At 41.2% G+C, this 23,475-nt stretch overlaps 1 protein-coding gene across 2 annotated transcripts in view; it reads left to right on the forward strand.

The window, feature by feature from the left end:
• The window catches only part of LOC118367017 (glypican-6-like), a 112,309-nt gene that overhangs the window by 73,667 nt on the left and 15,167 nt on the right, over positions 1–23,475 (forward strand). The window contains exons 5-7 of one of the 2 annotated variants that reach the window (XM_052493750.1): positions 63–193; positions 5,107–5,253; positions 6,649–6,678. In XM_052493750.1, coding sequence (XP_052349710.1) covers positions 63–193; positions 5,107–5,253; positions 6,649–6,678 — 308 coding nt within the window. The remainder of the gene's footprint in view (positions 1–62; positions 194–5,106; positions 5,254–6,648; positions 6,679–23,475) is intronic. The other variant, XM_035749943.2, reaches the window with a different exon arrangement.

Here is a 23,475-nt window from a genome sequence, read left to right on the forward strand (position 1 = left end):
TGTTCAATCTCTCACGCTCTCGCTCTCACTCTGTCTCTCACTCTGTCTCTCTCTCTCGACAGATGCCATGTTGCTGGTGGCACAGAGGCTGGAGGGACCCTTCAACATCGAGTCTGTCATGGAACCCATTGATGTCAAGATTTCGGAGGCCATCATGAATATGCAAGATAACAGTGTCCAAGTCTCCTACAGGGTATGTCAACCAAATTAGTCAAACTGATTCCCAGAACCCAACAAGGTGTCTTCCCAGAAAATCAAAATTGTTTCTGTGAAACGCCCGAGAGCATTTGTTAGGAAAAAGTTCTCATGACACAAAAACTGTCCGGTCGTGCTGATGACTGTATAAAACATTTGTCTGATGTTGCAAGAATGTTCCAAGAACACATTTAATCTGTTCTTCAAAGAATTCCCAGAATGAGATACACTACCGTTCAAAAGTTTGGGGTCACTGAGAAATGTCCTTGTTTTTGAAAGAAAAGCACATTTTCTGTCCATTAAAATAACATCAAATTGATCAGAAATACAGTGTAGACATTGTTAATGTTGTAAATTACTGTTGTAGCTGGAAACGACTGATTTTTTAATGGAATATCTACATAGGTGTACAGATGCCCATTATCAGCAACCATCACTCCTGTGTTCCAGTGGCATGTTGTGTTAGCTAATTCAAGTTTATAATTTTAAAAGGCTGATTGATCGTTAGAAAACCCTTTTGCAATTATGTTAGCACAGCTGACAACTGTTGTCCTGATTAAAGAAGCAATAAAACTGACATTCTTTAGACTAGTTGAATATCTGAAGCATTAGCATTTGTGGGTTTGATTACAGGCTCAAAATGGCCAGAAACGAAGTACTTTCTCCTGAAACAAGTCAGTCTATTCTTGTTCTGAGAAATGAAGGCTATTCCATGCGAGAAATTGCCAAGACACTGAAGATCTCGTACAACGCTGTGTACTACTTAAAGGTTACCAGAACATTTACATAATTAGATTGTGGGAACAGTGCGGGAACATTACAAGAGACACGTACGTTACCAAAACACAAAATATGCTCAGTTGTGATGACATTCATACAATGTTTTAAGTTAGGTTGCACAGGACATTCCTATAATGTTGTAAGAAGAACACCTGGTCCAAGTTATTTAAATGTCCCACACCATTTAAAGTATGGGAGTTGTCTGGGTATTTTGCAATAATATTATTGTGATATTTGCACAGGTTGCACAGAACATTCCCACAATGTTGCACAATGTTCCACAATTTCCAAATAAGTCATTTTATATGACTTTCATAGTATATTTGTTTTAGGTTTAACATAATATTCCATTTCAACAACATTTAGAAAATGCAATATTTAAGTTTGACCTAATATTACCAAAACATTCTCAGCATGCAAATCTGTAGCTCCTTATAGCAGATTGGAATAGATCCCCATTAGGTTTCAATGCAGATTTAATGCCAATTCTCATTTGAGGACTGTATTGTAGGTGACATATGGCATTTTCATTTAATTCATAGGACATTTGAAGATCATTTAATCATACAAACACCTACCATATTTCTTACACTTCATATGTTTTCAATCTGCACATGTGGAGTACTTGGAAACTGCAATACTTGGATCCCAAGCCAGGTCTTTTATTCTCTACGCCACCAGGGAAGCTCTCTTACATATTTTTTTCAGTATTTAACCTTGGCAGTATGGTCAATAATGAATTCCATGCTTCCTGTTTATCCTTCTTAGACATAAGTAACCCAGAGAAATACTGGTAACTGGGTTATTCACCATCACTTCACCCATCCTCTGGGCCACTATTTACAAGACTATGAGTGATGATCTAGGATCAGTTTTGCTTTTCAAATCATGAAAAATAAGACGGGGGGGCATATCAGCCGTCTCAAAGTAGGAATTATATCGGGTGTGTTTTTTAAAGTTTAACAGTACATTTTTAGACAATGTTTGATTCATTACAGTTAGTCTAAATTCTGCATTTCTGACTGGATTGCCCAAAAGTTATCATTAGGTTTCCAGGTAATGTAATAACACAATGTACAAGTTATTCAAACATCAGGTGAATGTTTTATACAAACATTCTATAATCATCAGCACGACTGGACAGTTTTTATGTTATTAGAACATTTGCCACAACTTTCATAGAACCAATTTTGGTTTGCATTACTGGTATATTGTCTTATTACTGCTCCCAAGTGGCACAGCAGTCTAAGGCACTGTATCTCAGAGCAAGAGGTGTCACCTGGTTTCGAATCCAGGCTGTATCACATCTGACTGTGATTGGGAGTCCCATAGGGTGGCACACAATTGGCCCAGTGTCGTCTGGGTTTGGCCGGTGTAGGCCGTCATTGTAAATACGAATTTGTTCTTAACAGACTTGCCTAGTTAAATACATGTTTTTTTTAAGTGTATTACATTACCGGGAAACTTAATGAGAACTTCAAATCATCAAATCAAATGTTATTGGTCACGTACACTTGTTTAGCAGATGTTATTGTGGGTGAAGCGAAATGCTTGTGCTCCTAACTCCAACAGTGCAGTAGTATCTAAAAAGTTAAAGATTGGAATTAAGCAATGTTTTGAGCAATGTTGGAGTGGCATTGACTACAATACAGTAGAATAGAATACAGTATATACATACGAGATGAGTAAAGCAGTATGTAAACATTATTTAAACATGATTAAAGTGACTAGTGTTCCATTATTAAAGTGGCCAATGATTCCAAATCTATGAATATAGGGCAGTAGCCTCTAAGATGCATGGTTGCGTAACTGGGTGGAAGCAGGCTAGTGATGGCTATTTAACAGTATGATGGCCTTAGGATAACTTGATTGTCGTTTATTAATTTATTCATTTGACCATTTTTAAAAACAAGCACACATACAACTTTACAGCCATACATACACATGAATAAAATCATTGAGGATAACACACAATAAAGTCGTGGACTTATTTCCATTGTGGTCCTCTTGACACAAGATGGCTCGACAAGATTGAACACCGTATGGCAGTGATATAATAAAACAAAAAAATAGAAGAAGAACACCTATCTCATCATTCCAGTTAGATCATAGGGGTTATTCATATGGGCACAGAAGATGATTGAGTTGGAGGTGTGCATGGCCACGCAGTCATGGGTGAACAGGGAGTTTAGGAGGGCGCTGAGCACGCACCCTTGTGGGGCCCCTGTGTTGAGGATCAGCAAAGTGGAGGTGTTGTTTCCTACCTTCACCACCTTGGGGCGGCTCCTCCAGGACCCAGTTGCACAGGGCGGTTTGCGCCTTCAGTTTTGCGCGAATGCTGCCATCTATCCACAGTTTCTGGTTTGGGTAGGTTTTATTAGCCACAGTGGGTAGAACCTCTCCTATACACTTCCTGATGAACTAGGTCACCGTATCCCTGCATTCGTCAATTTTATTCTCAGAAGCTACTCGGAACCTATCCCAGTCTGCGTGATCAAGACAATCTTGGAACATGGATTGCGATTGGTCAGTCCAGCGTTGAATAGACCTTAGCACTGGTACTTCCTGTTTGAGTTTCTGCCTATAAGAAGGGAGGAGCAAAATGGAATCATGATCAGATTTGTCAAAGGGAGGGCAGGGGAAGGGCCTTAGACTTTTAGAAAAGTTGAGTAGCAGTGGTCCAATGTTTTACCAGCGCAAGTATTACAGTCAATGTGTTGGTAGAACTTTGGTATTGTTTTCTTCATATTTGCTTTGTTAAAATCCCCAGCTACAATAAATGCGGCCTCAGGATATGTGGTTTCCAGTTTGCATAAAGTCCAGTGTAGTTATTTGAGGTCCTTCGTCGTATTAGCTTGAGGGGGAACATACACGGCTGTGACTATAACCAAAGATAATTATCTTTGGAGGTAATACCGTTGGCATTTGATTGTGAGGTATTCTAGGTTGGGTGAACAAAAGGACTTGAGTTTCTGTCACTCCATGAGTGTTTAATCATGAAAAATTCACCCCCGCCTTTCTTCTTCCTGGAGAGTTCTCTATTCCTGTCTGCGCTATGTACTGAGAACCCAGATGGCTGTATGGACGACGACAGTATATCCCTAGAGAGCCATGTTTCTGTGAAACAGAGTATGTTACAATCCCTGATGTCTTTTTGGAAGAAGATCCTCGCCCTGAGCTCGTCTACATTATTATTCAGAGATTGAACATTAGCGAGAGATATACTTGGAAGCGGTGGATGGTCTGCACTCCTCCTGAGTTGGAACTTTTGAGGAATGTTCTGTGGTGGTTGTTACAGATATTATGCACAACATTTTAGTGAACGCTAGAACATTCAAAGGATATTCAGTTTTTTTTAAATGTATACATTTAAGAAAATGATTTCGTTATCAAAAACATGTTTTGAACTTAATGGGAATCTTAGCTAATGTTCTGGAAATGTTCCCGGTTTTCTGGGTAGAGTCCATTAACACACTAATTAAAAGGCATTACAGCCTTAATGTGGGAGTAGAGAACAAGGGCAGGATGGCACATCTGTATTCTGTCACGTACAGTTTATATTTGAAAACCAACTGGATCATGTTTTAGGTGTGTATTGCTACCCATTCTAATTATATCAAATTTTAGGTCTTTGTATTTGAATTACATGTTTCCCCATGGTCAGATAATCTTAGTTCAACTAACAGTAGTTAATGTGTTTCCAGTGTTTTACTGCATTTTACTTGCCCACAAAATTGTAGTCATTGCAAAAAAAACTGAAGTGGTTGTGAAGAGATTCTTCAGCCCACGCATGTTGGGTGCTTGCTCTCGTTCAAGGCTAAATGCTCTGTTGGCTTTCTCACGATGCAGATGCAGCTTTGTTTATCTTTAAAGTATATGTGTTGAATTGCCCATAATCCATTAAAAAGTTAACTCCATGATATTATATATGGCTGGTCTTGCACCAGTTGAAAAACCTGTCGGCTCTGGTTAGATCAATGTGACTTTGAGCACTGTCATGTTGGCAATATGGGGGCTGTAGGATCCACAAGGCCTTAACAAAACATTGTGTTTCCCTCTTTTCCACATCCCAAGTAATTCTAGCTCCTCTTGCAATCCAACAGTTGGATGTCCTTCTCTGTGTAATTGCAGATTTTTCAAGGCTGCGGCCAACCAAAGCCCTCAGGAATGGGCGGCAGGTCTACCCGGGGCGTCTCGGATGTGTTCAACGCCCGCTTCAGGCCCTACAGCCCAGAGGAGCGGCCCACCACTGCAGCTGGCACCAGCCTGGACAGACTGGTAAGGAAAAGCAGAGACACACAGCCCACTCACAGCCCACAGGACCACTGCTTCAGAGTAAACATCATTTGTCTTTCTGCCTTGACACTGTTTATTAAAGCTGGTGATTTGCCATGGTAGGGCCCCCGGAGCCGGAAATTAATTATTTGTGCTCGTCTTCCGTTCAGGCCTCACTCACTCTCTCTTTATCGATCCGTGTTTGTTAACAAATCATCAGCTTTACCCTGGAGGGCAAAGAGAAGTGTGCAGCATCCTGTGCCCTTCCTGTCTATGTGTACCTCACAAATAAGACAGAAAAGATTAATGGAATTTGTGAGATTGACAAAGTCAGGTGTTTGCTGTATAAAGTAAACCTTTGCTTTCGATCAGATTAGCTTTGTTTTGTTTCATTAGATCTTGTTTTTCCGATTTTCATCTCATACAACCTTGACAGTGACACCTAACTTGATGTTTTGCTAAGGGTAGAGGTCAACATATAGCTGACAGTCCAATTCAGGTGAGGGACATTTCTCATCATGGATTATCCTTACCACAGTTCTCTCTCTCTCTCTCTCTCTCTCTCTCTCTCTCTCTCTCTCATATATATATATATATATGCAGATGGTAATGTGAGAGCCAGCATTTAAGGCTTGTCAAAGTGACCAATTTGAAAAGTATGTCACTATCATGCAGGGTTATTTTTTGTATGAGACCAAAATCCAAGGTTAAATATGTTTCTCTCAATAAACCTCAAACGTTTAATTCGAAATGTATTCGATATTTGTTTGATGTACAGATTTGACCAGTTTCTCACAGCAGAAAAATAATCCTGCAGCAACAGGAAATGTGAATTATTAGGTGGATTATAATTAATGGACATTTTTGTAGGGGTTGACACATTTTTTATTAGGGCAAACCAACTCTGACATTTTTTAAAGGAAATTACAAACTTTAGAAGCCTTTTTAAACTTTGAATACACTATGCGTTTGCATTTCCTGCTGATCATGTTAAAATCCAACACCTTTATAATATTAAACCACATACTGTACCTTCTTTTCATTGGGACTGCACTATTTTAATTATGGACTCAATTGAAAGTCAATACATTGTTTTGTAACTCAGGAAAATAATATCCTTAAATGGATTGAGAAAATAATGTTCTGCATGGCTTCGGGCTAAAGCCAGAATCCCATTATAAGAAAATCTACATTTTCTTCCATCAATTTCATTAATGAATAGTAATTATGATTTCCCTTAACTGTGTTCCTCCTCTTAGCTCTTTTTGAAGGACTCTGATGTCTTTGGATGTATGCATTTGAATGTAATGTCTTTGTGTACCTCCCTCTTTCCTCCTCCACTGTCTCACTTTATTTAATTAAAATGCTTCTCTTTCCCATTGCTATGCTGCTTACCAGAGGACTGTCTGGAGTGCAATGCAACACAGTGTAAGCTTTATGAATTCTACTCTTAACCTAAATCATTTTGTGTTGGGCCCTTTTGTCACATCTTGTCTCCTATGCCATGCTCCCTAATGTTTTGTCACTAAATAAAAAGAATTACAGACTCATAGTTTCCAAAGACGAGGTATGGTTGTATATTACCTGGCAACTACTGTTGTAAACAAGTACAGTGACATCCAAAGCCCAACGGTAAACCTGATATATATTCCATCTCAGCCACTGTCTCAGATATTACTCCCAAAAGAGTCAACTTTCAAATAACCTTTTTATGTTATTACAGAGAAGTCTGTGTTTTGATTTACAAAGCAATGTATTTGTGGAGCTGTTGAGACCTTGATCATGGCCTCAGTGTTTTATGGTCTTCTGTAACAATATTGGCTGTTAAACATTGTATTAGCAGTCAGGTGTACCACCAAGACCGGTGCTGTAGACGAGGGAGTTGAAGGAGCTGCGGTTCCTTCAGGTAGTGAGGACTCTTCCCTAGAGGCCGGTCCATGTTTTTCCTCCCTTACCCACTATATCTACACAGACACATCAGAGACCTCACATTGCCTTAGCTAATGGAGTCAACTCCTGGAGGAGCACAGGCAATAACCAGGTGACCTACTCCATCAGAGCTTGGCAGAGGAGAACTCTGAGAGGGGTGGTGGTTGGTGGTGGTGGTGGTGTCTGGGCGGTTGCTCAAATGGCAGACAGAGTGAAATGAGGCCTCCAGACTGCCTCATGAATAACTGGGCAATTAGCCCGCTTGGAGATTCCCTCTAGATGTTGAGTTGAGTGACAGAGGTTGATTATGGACATCTGACGGCTAGACAAGGACACCTGATGAGGGTCTCCATTATGAGGATCCGTGTGCACTGTCGTCAGGGGGTGTCTAGTTCTCTGCTGTGCTGGCTGGTTCTCAGTCGGTTTCTACTGGCTCCATAAAAAGTTGCTAGAGTACAGTGGCTTTCTAGAGACAGCCGTCCTCTCTCAGTTTCATGATATCATAGAGTTCTTTCAATAATAAAGCTGTGAACTGTAGTGGTGGTGGCGAGAGGCAGGATGTTAAAGGAGCTGCCCAATGAAAGTCTGACTTTAAAAAGTTAACTCATATCCAAGAAATGTTGTTGACTCATCCTATAATCGTATTTGTGGCGAAAGCATAAATTGGAGAAAATATTGTTCCAAAACCCCACCTCAAACTTGTATCTCAAACAGACAGTTTAAAAAATGCTTGGCTATTTCCTCATAGAACATGATGTCATCTCCCTGAGAAGGATGAGAAGGATGAGCTGGCCAATCAGCATTTTTAATAACCGGTATACGCCCAAACCATTCTATTGTTGGGGTACACCTACAGCATTTCAACAGAGAAAATATGCTATTTAACATACAGTGGTCCTTCTGTAGCTCAGTTGGTAGAGCATGGCGCTTGTAACGCCAGGGTAGTGGGTTCGATTCCCGGGACCACCCATACGTAGAATGTATGCACACATGACTGTAAGTCGCTTTGGATAAAAGCGTCAGCTAAATGGCATATATTATTATTATTATAAGTCAGAAGTTTACATACACTTAGGTTGGAGTCATTAAAACTCGTTTTTCAACCCCTACACAAATTTCTTGTTAACAAACTATAGTTTCGGCAAGTCGGTTAGGACATCTACTTTGTGCATGACACAAGTCATTTTTCCAACAATTGTTTGCAGAGGGATAAAATCACAATTCCAGAGGGTCAGAAGTTTACATACACTAAGTTGACTGTGCCTTTAAACAGCTTGGAAAATTCCAGAAATTGATGTCATGGCTTTAGAAGCTTCTGATAAGCTAATTGACATAATTTGAGTCAATTGGAGGTGTACCTGTGGATGTATTTCAAGGCCTACCGTCGAAATCAGTGCCTCTTTGCTTGACATCATGGGACAATAAAAAGAAATCAGCCAAGACCTCAGAAAACAATTGTAGACCTCCACACGTCTGGTTCATCCTTGGGAGCAATTTCCAAACGCCTGAAGGTACCACGTTCATCTGTACAAACAAAAGCACGCAAGTATAAACACCATGGGACTACGCAGCCATCATGCCGCTCAGGAAGGAGACGCATTCTGTCTCCTAGAGATGAATGTACTTTGGTGCAAAAAGTGCAAATCAATCCCAGAACAACAGCAAAGGACCTTGTGAAGATGCTGGAGGAAATGTACAAATGTATCTATATCCACAGTAAAATGAGTCCTATATCGACATAACCTGAACGGTCGCTCAGCAAGGAAGAAGCCACTGCTCCAAAACCGTCATAAAAAAGCCAGACTACGGTTTGCAACTGCACATGGGGACAAAGATTGTACTTTTGGAGAAATATCCTATGGTCTGATGAAACAAAAATAGAACTGTTTGTCCATAATGACCATCGTTATGTTTGGAGGGAAAAGGGGGATGCTTGCAAGTCGAAGAACACCATCCCAACCGTGAAGCAAGGGAAGCAAGGGGGTGGCATCATGTTGTGAGGGTGCTTTGCTGCAGGATTGACTAGTGCACTTCACAAAATAGATGGCATCATCAGGGAAATTATCTGGATATATTGAAGCAACATCTCAAGACATCAGTCAGGAAGTTAAAGCTTGGTTGCAAATGGGTCTTTTAAATGGACAATGACCCCAAGCATACTTCCAAAGTTGTGGCAAAATGGCTTAAGGACAACAATGTGAAGTGACCATCACAAAGCTCTGACCTCAATCCTCTAGAAAATGTGTGGGCAGAACTGAAAAGGCGTGTGTGAGCAAGGAGGCCTACAAACCTGACTCAGTTACAGCAGCTCTGTCAGGAGGAATGGGCCAAAATTTACCCAACTTATTAAACTATTTCAGTCATATTGTAAATAATTACAGGTCATATTTAATAGAAATCTGGAAACACTGGGCAGTTACTTTAAACAGACACACTGGTGTGCATTTATTTGTGCAAAGCCCATCATTAGGATGTAATGGGAAGCTGGACTGTCTTAATCACACTGGCCACAGAGAAGGGATTATAATGTTGTCTGTCAGAATGTTTTCAATGATCTGTGAGTTATAGGTTATATAGTTGTGAGTTACAGTGCAAGTATTCAGACCCTTTGACTTTTTACACATTTAGTTACGTTACAGCCTTATTCTATATTTATTAAATGTTATTTTCCCCCTCATCACTCTACACACAATACTCAAATGATGACATAGCAAAAACAGGTTTTTAGAAATGTTTGCAAATGTATTTAAAAAAAAATAAAAACAGAAATACCTTATTTTCATTTTTTTTATGTATACATTAGTCAAAGTTAGAATAAGGCTGTAACGTAACAAAATGTGGAAAAAGTCCATGGGTCTGAATGCTTTCCGAATGCACTGTATATGCTTTAATAAGCAACGTAAAAACAGTAAAGATATAATGTCTTGTAAGTTAAAGGCTTTGGGGAAACAGAGAGTGCAGACATATTGGCCCCAGTGTAACCTTATCATTCTTTAACTTTAACCATCAATAGTCAGACAAGTGAAATATCCATCCAGAAGCGGCCATGATAAATGTGATAGCCCTAAATTCATTTATGAACCGCTATCTCTAAGGCAGTAGGTTGCTGCAGTTTGCATTCGGCTTGGGATTGTGGGGGTGTCTGCTCATCCAGATACCTTAGACGTGTATTTCCCTCATTGAACCAGCCTTCTGCCAGGTAACTGACAGTTATTAACCCGGATCCTGTGGTCTCTCATACAGTAGCTGCAGTCCCCACAGCTGCAGCAGTTATCAATGTCACTGTTCCCATCTGTTTATTCACCATCAGAGGTGTCTGATACCCAGTGGGAGGCCTCCTCTTTCACTTCCGCTGTTTTGTCGTCCCACTCACTGTCTTCCTTTAACTTCCATAACATCATAATTATCAGTGACATTCCCGGTGATGTTGCATGTTTCCAAAGCTAAGGAGTCCTTTGATTTGGAGTTAGTGTCTGACTTCAGCGGTGAATTAGCTAGTCAAAGGATGCAAGCTGAGCCAGGGATGGCAGGAACTCAGGAAGGGTCTGTTGTTGTCTGGCTGTGTTGCAGTGCTTATGGGGAAGCCCTGAAGAGCCGGTCCACCTCCAGGCTCCATGAGCCATGACTGCTTAATTTCCTGACATCCTGTCACCATCCGCCATCACAGTCCTGTGAGAGGAATGGATCTTTGAACGTCCTAAGGGAGATGAAGGCACCACAGAGTGTCAGGCAGAGAGGGCCTTTAACGGCTGGTGTTTGATGATAGGGCAGGCCTTTAATGTGCCATTTAGTATAAGTTGTTTTATTCATTGTCTTCTCCTGGGGCGTCCTTGTCATGAAATGTATTCCAAGGTCATTTTTCAATCACAGGGAAAAACAGGAAGCAAAAAAGTTTTTTGATTGAATTTTAAAATAATGTTTAGGTGCTATTTACAACCTTTTAGTTGGAAATGTATACTGTACGTGATACAACATGGATTTAGCAAACTATTGCTTCGGCGTCAGCATAAATCGTTGTACAACTGAACGGGGATGTTGCAAGAGGTTGGTTAACTCCATTCGGTGGATTATTTCTGTGTAATTATACTCTTTGCTTTGTATTTTGGTTACTCGATAGGCTGATGTCCATTTCCATGTACTTGCAAATCCATGCGCTCGCCAGCCCTAATTCAGTTGTGTGGCTGTAAATGAATTGTGCTGGCCTCATTGATTGCTTTTGGGAGACTGAAGTCCTCTAGCTGTGCATGGATGTGGCGCCTAATGTGCAGTAAAGGAAATTGGATAACTCCAGAGCAGTGCCATAGAAACCAAGCTACAGTCTATCTTCATTAGCTAGATGAGCATCATCTTGGAACACGACAACAGTCTGTTTGTTGCAGCTTCTCTTGTATGCTGCCCTTTGAATTTGGTCTCGTGCTCCATCTCAGTCATTTCTACGCTGCCTGTTATATTTGTAATTACAGTTATTCATAGTCTATCTTATATGTATACTATGTTTCATAATATATATAATGTTTACCTATTTCTCTCTGGAGCATAATAGTTTTAGGTCTCGTAGAATCTGGTCTTATAGAAAGAAGTCTCTCATGCAAGCGAAACAATATTGCACAGATCATCTTGTGACTTGCAGCCATGCGCATGGGAACAAATGTGAAATGCCGGTGTGGTGGCCTGGGTCATACTGCGGCCTGGAACCCTTCATTCTATCCTTTTTCAAAGTATTGACCCATACATAAACCAGCTGCAGTGCAAAGTCACTTTAAGCCTCTGAAGCATTCTCGTTTTAGATACGGCTTAATGGAAGTAAGTAGGTCTATCCACGTATCCATTCTCATAGTGGTTGCATTTATCCATTCCAGCCATGCTATTATGTAGATTCCACAGATTCTAACATAATTGTTAGTTTCCCCCAAAACCACATAAAAATAAACAGTGTAAAGATGGGTAGTCTTTACATGATTTGACAGTGTATTTAGGAATCTCTGAACAAAGGGTGGTACTCAAGCATACAAATGTGATGGTTGAAAATGGTAGCCTGACAAATTCAGCAAATGCCAGCAATCTTGGATAACCACCCGAGACTACATTCAGAATGTTCCGAATCACAATGGGTTTGATACAAGCGGTTTAGTGTTTTCTTCGACTTCACGGTCTCCAGAGCTACTTGTATGCTAAATCATTTGCCAGGCGGTTTCAAGGGAAATGAGGATGAACAAACAGATGACAAGTTAGCAAATGCCTCTATTATCATGCCTCCATCACAGGATATCTCACTGAGGAGATACTAGGCTCTACTCCAGAAATAGACGTCACACATTCTATAATACTGCCAGATATTTGATGTACAGTGCCTTTGGGAAGGTATGCAGACACCTTGACTTTTTCCACATTTTGTTACGTTACAGCCAAGTTTTAAAATTGATTAAATATTTTTTTTTTCTCCTCATATCTACACACAATACCCCAGAATGACGAAGCAAAAATTGGTTTTGACAGTTTTGCAAATTTATTACAAATAAAAAACTGAAATATAACATTTACATAAGTATTCAGACCCTTTACTCATTACTTTGTTGAAGCATCTTTGGAAGCGATTACAGCCTCGATTCTTCTTGGGTATGGCGCTACAAGCTTGACACACCTGTATATGGGGAGTTCCTTCCATTCTTCTCTGCAGATCCTGTCAAGCTTTGTCAGGTTGGATGAGAAGCGTTGCTGCACAGCTATTTTCAGGTCTCTCCAGAGATGTTCGATCAGGTTCAAGTCTGGCTGGGCCACTGAAGGACATTCAGAGACTTGTCCCGAAGCCATTCCTGCGTTGTCTTGTCTGTGTGCTTAGGGTCGTTGTCCTGTTGGAAGGTGAACCTTCACCCCAGTCTGAGGTCCTGAGAGCTCTGGAACAGGTTATCATCAAGGATCTCTCTGTACTTTGCTCCGTTCATCTTTGTCTCCCAGTCCCTGCAGCTGAAAAACATCCCCACAGCATGATGCTACCACCATGATTCACCGTAAGGGATGGTGTCAGGTTTCCTCCAGAGGTGACACTTAGTATTCAGGCCAGTTCGATCTTGGTTTCATCAGACCAGATAATCTTGTTCCTCATGGTCTGAGAGTCTTTAGGTGCCTTTTGGCAAACTCCAAGCGGGCTGTCATGTGCCTTTTACTGAGGAGTGGCTTCCGTCTTGCTACTTTACCATGAAGGCCTGTTTGGTGGAGTGCTGCAGTGATGGTTGTCCTTCTGGAAGTTACTCCCATCTTCACAGAGGAACTCTAGAGCTCTGGCAGAGTGACCATCGGGTTCTTGGTCACCTCCCTGACCAAAGCCCTTCTTCCCCGATTGCTCAGTTTGGCAAGGCAACCAGCTCTAGGAAGAGTCTTGGTGGTTCCAAACTTCTTTCATTTAAGAATGATATAGGTCACTGTGTTCTTGGGGACCTCCAATGCTGCAGACATTTTTTGGTACCCTACCTCAGATCTGTGCCTCGTCACAATCCTGTCTCGGAGCTCTACGGACAATTCCTTTGACTTCACGGCTTAATTTTTGCTTCGATATGCACTGTCAACTGTGGGACCTTATATAGACAGGTGTGTGGCTTTCCAAATCATGTCCAATCAATGGAAATTACCACAGGTGGACTCCAGTCAAGTTGTAGAAACATCTCAAGGATGATCAATGGAAACAGGATGCACCCGAGTTACATTTCTGGTCTCATAGCAAAGGGTCTGAATAATTTTGTAAATAAGGTATTACTGTTTATTATTTTTAATGCATTTGCAAAAATAAAATAAACTGTTTTTGCTTTGTCATTATGGGGTATTGTGTGTTGTTTTATTTAATCCATTTTAGAATAAGGCTGAAATGTAACAAAATGTGGAAAAAGTCAAGGGGTCTGAATACTTTCCAAAGGAACTGCATCTCACCTTGTAATCCAAGGATCAGTCATGTGGTGTTTTATTCTATTTCAGTTCTTGAATTAGCACTTTCTATCCACAAATAGTTGATATTGTGAAACAATGTGCTGAGTGTCAGACAGCAGAAGGATGGGAAAGATGGCATGGCACCAGGCTCTTTCACAGCCGTGTTTAGTTCTAAACAGAAGGAAGTCATTTCTATTCCTGAAGATGTCACGATATCACTCTGCTCTGCTTGCAGATGTGTACAGCGGTACAGCCACAGCACAAATAGACAGTTTGGCTCTCACATGAGAGTCACCAAATAACACATTCCCTTCCATCACCAGACACACATGCACACACACCACAACCACAAGCAACACCACCGCAAGTTGTTATCTCATAATGAGTCCCTGGCACTCTGTACCACTCACCTCTATGTATAACTTGAAACTAACTACATGTCATTTGAAAAAACAAATATGGCTATTAATATGGCTATTATATGGCTATTATATGGCTATTATATGGCTATTATACGCCGATATTTGATGTTTTACTTGGAGGAACATTGCTGTAATCATCAAGGGATTTGATATGAATCATTTCAGGCAGCTTCACACCAGGTTCCTCTTCGTCTCTTGTTAGCAGGGTCTCCTTCCATGGATCATTCCTTCATCCTAACTAATGGTGTTGCCATTAAGGCCCTGCTCCTCTTCATATCTGTCAATACATTAATGAGATACATTGGCCCCATCACACCCGGGCCTTTGCAGGCTTCCCCGGAGAGCCGTGCCAGCCGGGGGAAGAGCAGGCCCCCCGATTGCTCTGTTCTTCTGAACAGCATGGAGTTTCCCTTTAATCATCTCCTCTCGCTCAACCACTTCTCCAGTCCTAGCCTAGGGCAAATCACTAGCACAAACTTACAACCATTTCATCAATACTCTGTCATTTTGCCACACCAAGGCATCCCTGTTTGATGAATTGAGCGCACCATGATCAAGTGTATTGCTTAACTGCTTGTCGTTGAGGGACTGATTCCAGGGCATAAAGAGGGGTTACTCTGATTACGGCATGGTGGGACAATTTGACTGCGTGTAAAAGGCTGTTATAACAACTAATTGAAAGAAGCCACTTATTGTTGGACTTTCTTCAACCCTTTCGTTAGTATACTGTACACCCACTGGAATCTCCATGCAATAGTTAGTAAAAGGTTAAAGATCTCACAACTACTGCACAGTGACATACTGTCTGCTAATGCAGTATGTTTGGTGCTATATTTCAGAGCACTAAAATACTGTATTTCTTTAATTAGATGAACATGATACGCTATAACACACTTACTCCTCCTTGTAAAGCATTGGTTGCTTCAGGTATTTGGTCTTGTCCTGTCCTCTCAATGTTACTATCTGTCCATGGGGGTTTAAATTAGAAAACAACACTATTATACTATTTAAGGATGTAGAGAAGTGAGAACTAAGATACAATCCCAGACACGTAACATATAGTCCATGAAACGATCTGTATGTTGAAGGATTTCTCGATAATACTGTTCGGTTGAATTGTGTAAAACAAAACTACATATCCTCAAGGGATTCAAAAAGAAAAAATGCTACAATTCAATATATATTTGGGAAATAGCCAAAACAGCCGTTTATTTGTCCACGTAAACAACATATGACACCGACCGTAACCGTCTGTTTGCTCTACTGTATGTGAAGCTGCCCTGGATCAAGATTAAAGTCGCTCATCATTATGCACTGGCATTACAAGCAGAATTTCCAAGTAAAAGTACTGTAGATATGAATATTGTTTCATCATTGCTCTATGTACGTGTTATTCCCTTGTCTAATATGAGGCTTGAACATTTCAAACACTTGATATATGGGGAGCCTTCTGAATGGTGATAAATATTCATAGCCATTGTTCCCGTAGACTTGGTTGCATCTGTCATCCCTACAATCTCTGCCAACCATAACACTGGGGAAGATGCTGCTACATTTCTCTCACTGTTCCAAAGTTAAATCAAAGCAACCTGAAAATAATAGTCACATTTGAATGACAATAAGACTCTCACCTCGCGTCAATTATGTGCTGTGCCAGGAAACATTGTAATAACAGTCACAAAGACAGGGCTTCACAGACATATGGCGCCGTCACTCTTGGGTATTGGAATGATATATACAGGCAGGACACACCACCCCTATGCTGAGATCTCTGTGTTAAATCATAACCATCCGCTCCGGCAGATTTAATGCAGAGACATAATCAGGACTCCAGGGAACCAAGCCAGGGCTGCATGGGTCTGGGGCTGCGTGGGGCTGGGGCTGCATGGGTCTGGGGCTGTATGGGTCTGGGGCTGGAGCTGCATGGGGCTGGGAGCAGGGCTAGTGCTACTCGGGCTTAGGGCTGCTGGGGTTAAGGCCTTGGGTGAAAGCTGCGGCTGAGGCTGATGTTAAGGTTGGAGCTGAGGGTAGGACTTTGGCTGCTGATACTGAAGCGTGAGGCTGTGGCTGGGGCTGCAGGATGATTGGCCTCCTCCACCTGTTGTGGCATGGATAAATAGTCATTAGCTTCCAAACGTTTATCTTGTGGCCATTGAAATATACCACAGTAGCGCAGATATTTCACAGTTCGGCACTGATTGAACCCCTTTATTCAAATTCAATATCCGAGTGCTGCTGATACATGTGACAAGTTCAGAATGCAGCTGACAACTTCAGAGGGGCTGCTGAAGACAGTGTGACAGCGTACTTTCTGCCAGTTGTTCACTGAAACACAGTCGCTTTGTTGCTCATGGAGATATTCACCTAGAGTCTGTAGAATCATGTGTGGCCGTTTGCCAATGCCATCGGGGTATGTGTGTTTTGGAAGTTGCACCGCAGTAAGCTAGTTTCATAATACAAACAGCACATCGAAGTTACTGTAAAGACCGACTGTGTCATTGGCCTGAGTTTGAAGGAGGAACTGCTCAGGTATATCCGTCCCGTCTGTGCTTAAACTGACAGGATTAACAGTTGTTTGATCTCTTTTAGGGGTCGCTCAATACGGCATCACAAAGGGGAAACATGTTTGTACCTACCCTCTGTTGACTGTTATTGATTAGGGTGAAATGAGACAACACATCCATGTGCACTACACTAGCTGCTTTATGCAGTAACCCCTGTCCCCTCTCAGAGTTTAGCTTCTTCCAAGGACACAAACACAATTCAACGGTCATGCCATTGTGGAAAGTCTTATTCAAAACACAATCTGAGTTAATTTACTTAGTATGTGTTTTTTTGGAGGGGGTGGGGGGGATTTGGGAGATTTTTAATATGCAGAGTGGGTTTGGGAACAGATGGTGTTTCGTGGTTGAGAGGCTGTGCTGTTTATGAGGAGACCCAGGCCCAGGAGGAAGGGTTTATGAGGTGTTAGACACCAGTGATTAAATAGCCGTGTCGAGGGACAAACACCCACAGGGGCTCACTCCACCGCCACCATTCTCCACACTGGAGCTGGGGAACAGGGACATCTGCAGTCTTTAAAAACATAAAGGATAGGTAAATAGTGTTATTTAAGATCAAAACATCAAATCAAATTGTATTTGTCACATGCGCCGAATACAACCGTGAAATGCTTATTTTACGAGCCCTTTTCCAACAATGCAGAGTTAAAAAGTGAGAAAAAATAGCAACAAAAAAAAGGAAATAGTAACACAATAAAAGAACAATAGCGAGGCTACATACAAGGAGTACCGGTACCGAGTCCATGTGCAGGGGTATGAGGAAGTTGAGGTAATGTAGGTAGGGGAAAAGTGACTGGGCAATCAGGATAGACAAGCAGCAGCATTTGTGAAGAATGTGAAGGAGTGTGAAAAGATGTGTGTGGATTCCACATCTGTTGAATACATTACAGCAGTAACGGATACTGTAATAGATGTTTTACCAACCTTGACAATGGGTGGGAATGTCTAATTCACCGACTGTCCCAGGTGTGAATCAGTCCCTACTCAGAGGGTTAGAATGACAACCGGCAGTGTTGCCCAATGGAGTAGCCTAGGGTCTGGATCTACTGTAGCAGACTGAAATATCCCTGTTGCTGTGGACTCCAATGAGAGAAGAGTGTCTGGTGTCAGGGTCATCCATTCCACCTCACTGTTGGTCAGAGTCAGACATATGGAGTATGGCAGGAGTTTGCTGCAGGGAGCAGACTCCTTGAGCTCTGTACTGTAATTGAGATGCAGCGAGAATACAGCATTCATATCAAATGAAAAACCTATTTTAAAGCAGGCAGTAGTGACTGTTGCCAGGGAAAATAGGTTGATCATGGAGTTCTCTGCCCCTTGTGGTTTGTGTGGCCAGACCTTCTGCACAGGCTATGATTAGACTGAGCTCAGCCTGCACTCATTTGGTAGAGACTTGTGACTGAAGGATACTTTTTGTATGCGGCAGCGATGACATGCTTTGTTATTCATTTTAGAAACCCGCAATTAACAGTCGATGAATCATCATAGTGTCCTTTGTAAGTGACATAGAACATGTGTAGCCTTTTTTTTTAAACTATATTTTCCAAGTCCGCATTAACGACGCTCTGAGGAAGTGACACCTTGCTTTAATAAAAATAAAAAAAACGTAAAGAAAAGATGTTTAATGAAAGCAGTGCTGAATCAAGTTAGGGCATGCCCCCTTTTTATATACAGTGTCTCGCCTCTGCAGTCTGACAGCCAACGGAGGTTGGTATTAGTCACCTTGGTGCTCATCCCGTAGTAAGTCGATAGAGTTTGGTCTCCGGCCCCTGGCAGCATGGTAGAACAGCCAGGAGGATGACTTTGGCTTGAAAGCCGGTAACACGGCAGTTTTTGATCTGGAGATTGGCACGGGCAACACAGATACAAGGACAGAGGGACGAGCAAAACAAAAAGTGATATGGCAAGGGTCATTTTATCAACGCACACAGATATACTAGGTTCATTTTTTTTTACTCCAAATAAAGGCATGTAATTATCTGCATAAAATATTTGCTTATAGTATATAAAATGCATTGTACTCTTGTAGCCTAGGTAGATGACAATCATCTGTAAATACCCTGCCCGTGTGTTTGTCTATTCCGAACTACCCAATTATTTCCCACAATGAGCAAATATAGTGTGCATGGTAAGTTTGCTTTGGAACAAACTGCTTTGAATTTGAAGGCACTTTAGTTGATCTGAGTTTAAAGTAAAGTCGTGCTGTCCGCTGTATGACAGGTAGTGTGTGTGTAATTTACGGCGGCATTAGCACATAACTAATGATGTTTACAGCTGGATTAATCCCCAGTACTGCCTTTTACATCCATTAGTTAGACCCGCTGGTTTCCCATTGGTAATCCCCTTGCAGACAGCTGCAGACAGAGGGGGGGAGAGAAAGTGAGAAAGAGAGGTGAAAAGGGATAAATCGAAAGAGAGAGAGACAGGGAGAGAGAGAGCGAGAGAGAGAGAGAGAGAGAGAGAGAGAGAGAGAGAGAGAGAGGGAGAGAGAGAGAGATGTACTGTATGGCTCAGGACACAGAGAGAGAAACAGAGAGAGAGAGAGAGATGTACTGTATGGCTCAGGACAGAGAGAGAGAGAGAGAGAGAGATGTACTGTATGGCTCAGGACATAGAGAGAGAGAAACAGAGAGAGAGAGATAGGGAGAGAGAGAGAGAGAGAGAGAGAGAGAGAGATGTACTGTATGGCTCAGGACAGAGAGAGAGAGACAGGGAGAGAGAGAGCAAGAGATGTACTGTATGGCTCAGGTCAGAGAGAGAGAGAAACAGGGAGAGAGCGATGGCTCAGGACAGAGAGAGAGAGAAACAGGGAGAGAGAGATGTACTGTATGGCTCAGGACAGAGAGAGAGAGAGAGAAGGCAGAAGACTAGGCTGGACTCTGCTGCAGAATTTGATCCTCTCTGTTTAATTTCATGTGAAGTCTTCAGTGTTTTCACACATTATTCCATCCAAACCATAGCACTTTTTACCCCCCATAACCTTTATGTGAAAAGCTTTGTCACAACGATATGTATTTCATTATGAATACAAACAAGCATTGAGACTGGAAATGTCATTTGAAGCTCAGAAAGCCTCAACCCCCAGCAATCCTGAAACAATTTCACATTTCCTAATGACTTTTTGCCCTGTTTGTCAGGTTCTGTGGCCGTCCCTGCATATCCGTATCGCTGCCTCGTGGCAGTCATTCTAAAGCAATCAGCAGGCACGCGTCCTCTGGAGGTATTCTAAATATTCTGTCATTAGCCTAAAGGACCGCTCCGTGCTTTGAAGAGAGATGGATTATAGATGGCATGACGCATTAAACAGAATGTAGATATGAGTTCAGAAGCAGAAACACAAGCCCATGCTCTTTGATTGGATAGTCCTGAGTTGTTTAAACTGGAAAGACTCCACTGTGAGATTAGCTAGTCAAATACAGAAACTCTGAACAGTGCTCTCTCGATAGCTATTATGATATTCTCTATCAAATATCCTTGGTATTATTACTAACATTATTTCTACAGTGATTTGTACTGTATTTATTTCCTCAACAGTGAATGCTAGTGAATAGGGTTGAAAGCTACCTATTTAACACACAGCTCATATACCGGCACATTTTCTTGTTCCGGTGGTGCAACATGTCATTTGTCCAAATGTGCATCAAAGTGGCACATAAAAGGAAATGTCTTCATTCTGTCTTCACGGTGAAGACTTCTCGTGTCAGCATTACATTTCAATCGTTATGCATTTTAGTCATTTAGCAGACGCTCTTATCCAAAGTGACTTACATTAGAGCCCTGTGTTCTCTGTCTTGATATATATATATAAATATATATGGATATTAACCATGGTTAATAACCATACCTTTAATGTCCTGTGGCTTCACATTTGTCATTATCACCCAATCAGTGGGGTTCATTATCACCCAATCAGTGGGGTTCATTTCTTTGGAGTATTTGAAGGATGTTTGGGATTTTAGTGGAAATACCTCCTATTGTCTGACAGCCGTTTAGAGAGATGATCAAGGTCATGAACATAATCTCAGTTTCCTCTCTCTGTCTCTGTCTCTGTCTCTGTCTCTGTCTCTCTCTCTCTCTCTCTCTTTTTCTGTCTCAGTATGTCGTTCTCTTTTGCTCTCTCTGTGTGTCTCTCTTTCTGCCTTCTCCCTCTCCTTCTCTCTCTTAGTCTTTCTCTCTCTTTCTCTCTCTCTCTCTCTACTCTCCATATTCCCTTCATTTACACCCTGCACATACTGTACCTGTCTGTCAGTGCTGCTCAGCCTATGTACCCTCCACTTCTTATGCATACACTAGAGAATTCAAATAAACTTCCTCTCAGTAAAAGTGTCTCTATCGAGAGCTGAGATTATAAGGTTTTTTACATTTTGAGAATCTCTATGTATCTTTGCATGTTTTTTTTATGATAAAAAAAAATGTAAACTTGATTTAACTAGGCAAGTCAGTTAAGAACAAATTCTTACCTGCAATAACGGCCTACCCCAGACGACGCTGGGCCAATTGTGCGCCGCACTTTGGGACTCCCAATCACGGCCAGATGTGATACAGCCTGGAATCAAACCAGGGACTGTAGTGACACCTCCTGCACAGAGATGCAGTGCATTAGACAGCTGCGCCACTCGGGAGCCTTGCAATATCTTGTAAATGTGTAAAGCATTTGCTTGTATATATAGACTTATGTAACTCATTTGTATTATCACTTGCTGTTGCAGATACTTCAAATCCCATGGCATATTAGCACAGCAAGAGGCAGCATAGTTTAAAGTATGACCTTGCTACTTTAATGTCAAGTATTAATTATGGATACCATTTGCATGATCCATACTTACTTTTTTTACAGAATGTGTGTGTGTGTGTGTGTGTGTGTGTGTGTGTGTGTGTGTGTGTGTGTGTGTGTGTGTGTGTGTGTGTGTGTGTGTGTGTGCGTGGATGTCGGTACACAATATACATTAATGTATCTATTATACACTGAGTGTACACAACTCTTTCCATAACATAGAGTGCCTTCAGAAAGTATTCACACCCCTGGACTTTTTCCACATTTTGTTGTGTTACAGCCTGATTTTGTTATACACTGTCCTACACACTATACCCCATAATGTCTAAGTGGAATTATTTTTTTAGACTTTTTTACCAATTAATAAAAAATGAAAAGCTGAAGTGTATTCAACCCCTTTGTTATGACAAGCCTAAATAAGTTCAGGAGTAAAAATGTACAAGTCACATAATAAGTTGCATGGACTCACTCTGTGTGCAATAGTGTTTACCATGATTTATGAATGACTACCTAATTTCTGTACCCCACACATAAAAGTATACGTAATGTTCCTCAGTCGAACAGTGAATTTCAAAAACAGATTCAACCACAAAAGAACACTGTTTTTATTCTAATGCCTTTCGAAGAAGGGCATCTATTGGTAGATGGGTAAAAAATGTAATAAAAAGACATTGAATATCCCTTTGAGCATGGTGAAGTTATTAATTACACTTTGGATCAATATCAATACACCCAGTCACTAAAATGATGCAGGCGTCCTTCCTAACTCAGTTGCCGGAAAAGAAGGAAACCGCTCAGGGATTTCACCATGAGGCCAATGGTGACTTTAAAACAGTTACATAGTTTAATGGCTGTGAGAGGAGAAAATTGAAGATGGATCAACAACATTGTAGTTACTCCACAATACTAACCTCAATGACAGAGTGAAAAGAAGGAAGCTTGTACATGGTAAAAATATTCCAAAACATGCATCCTGTTTGCAATAAGGCATTGAAGTGAAACTGCAAAATATTTGGCAAAGAAATTCACTTTATGTCCTGAAAACAAAGTGTTATGTTTGAGACAAATCCAACACATCACTGAGTGCTACTCCTCATGTTTTCAAACATGAGGAGGTGGTGGCTGCATCATGTTATTGGTATGCTTGTCATCTGCAAGGACTAGGGAGATTTTTAGGATAAAAAGACACAGAATAGAGCTAAGCACAGGCAAAATCCTAGAGGAAAACCGGGTTCAGTCTGCTTTCCAACAGACACTGGGAGATTAATTCACCTTTCAGCAGGACAATAACCCAAAACACAAGGCCAAATATACACTGGAGTTCTTTACCAAGACAACATTGAGTGTTTCTGAGTGGTCTAGTTACAGTTTTTACTTAAATCGACAAAAAAAGCTATGTGTCATGATCGTTATAATGAGTGGACCAAGATGCAGCGTGGTATGGTTCCATCCTCTTTATTTTGAAGTGAAAATCAAAGAAAACAATAAATGCAAAACGAAACGTGAAGCTGCTATAGTACTCACAGGCAACTATACATAGTCAAGATCCCACAAAGCACAAAGGGGAAATGGCTGCCTAAATATGAACCCCCAATCAGAGACAACGATAAACAGCTGCCTC

Source organism: Oncorhynchus keta, chromosome 34 (genome assembly GCF_023373465.1).
Source record: "Oncorhynchus keta strain PuntledgeMale-10-30-2019 chromosome 34, Oket_V2, whole genome shotgun sequence".
Lineage (NCBI taxonomy): Eukaryota > Metazoa > Chordata > Actinopteri > Salmoniformes > Salmonidae > Oncorhynchus > Oncorhynchus keta.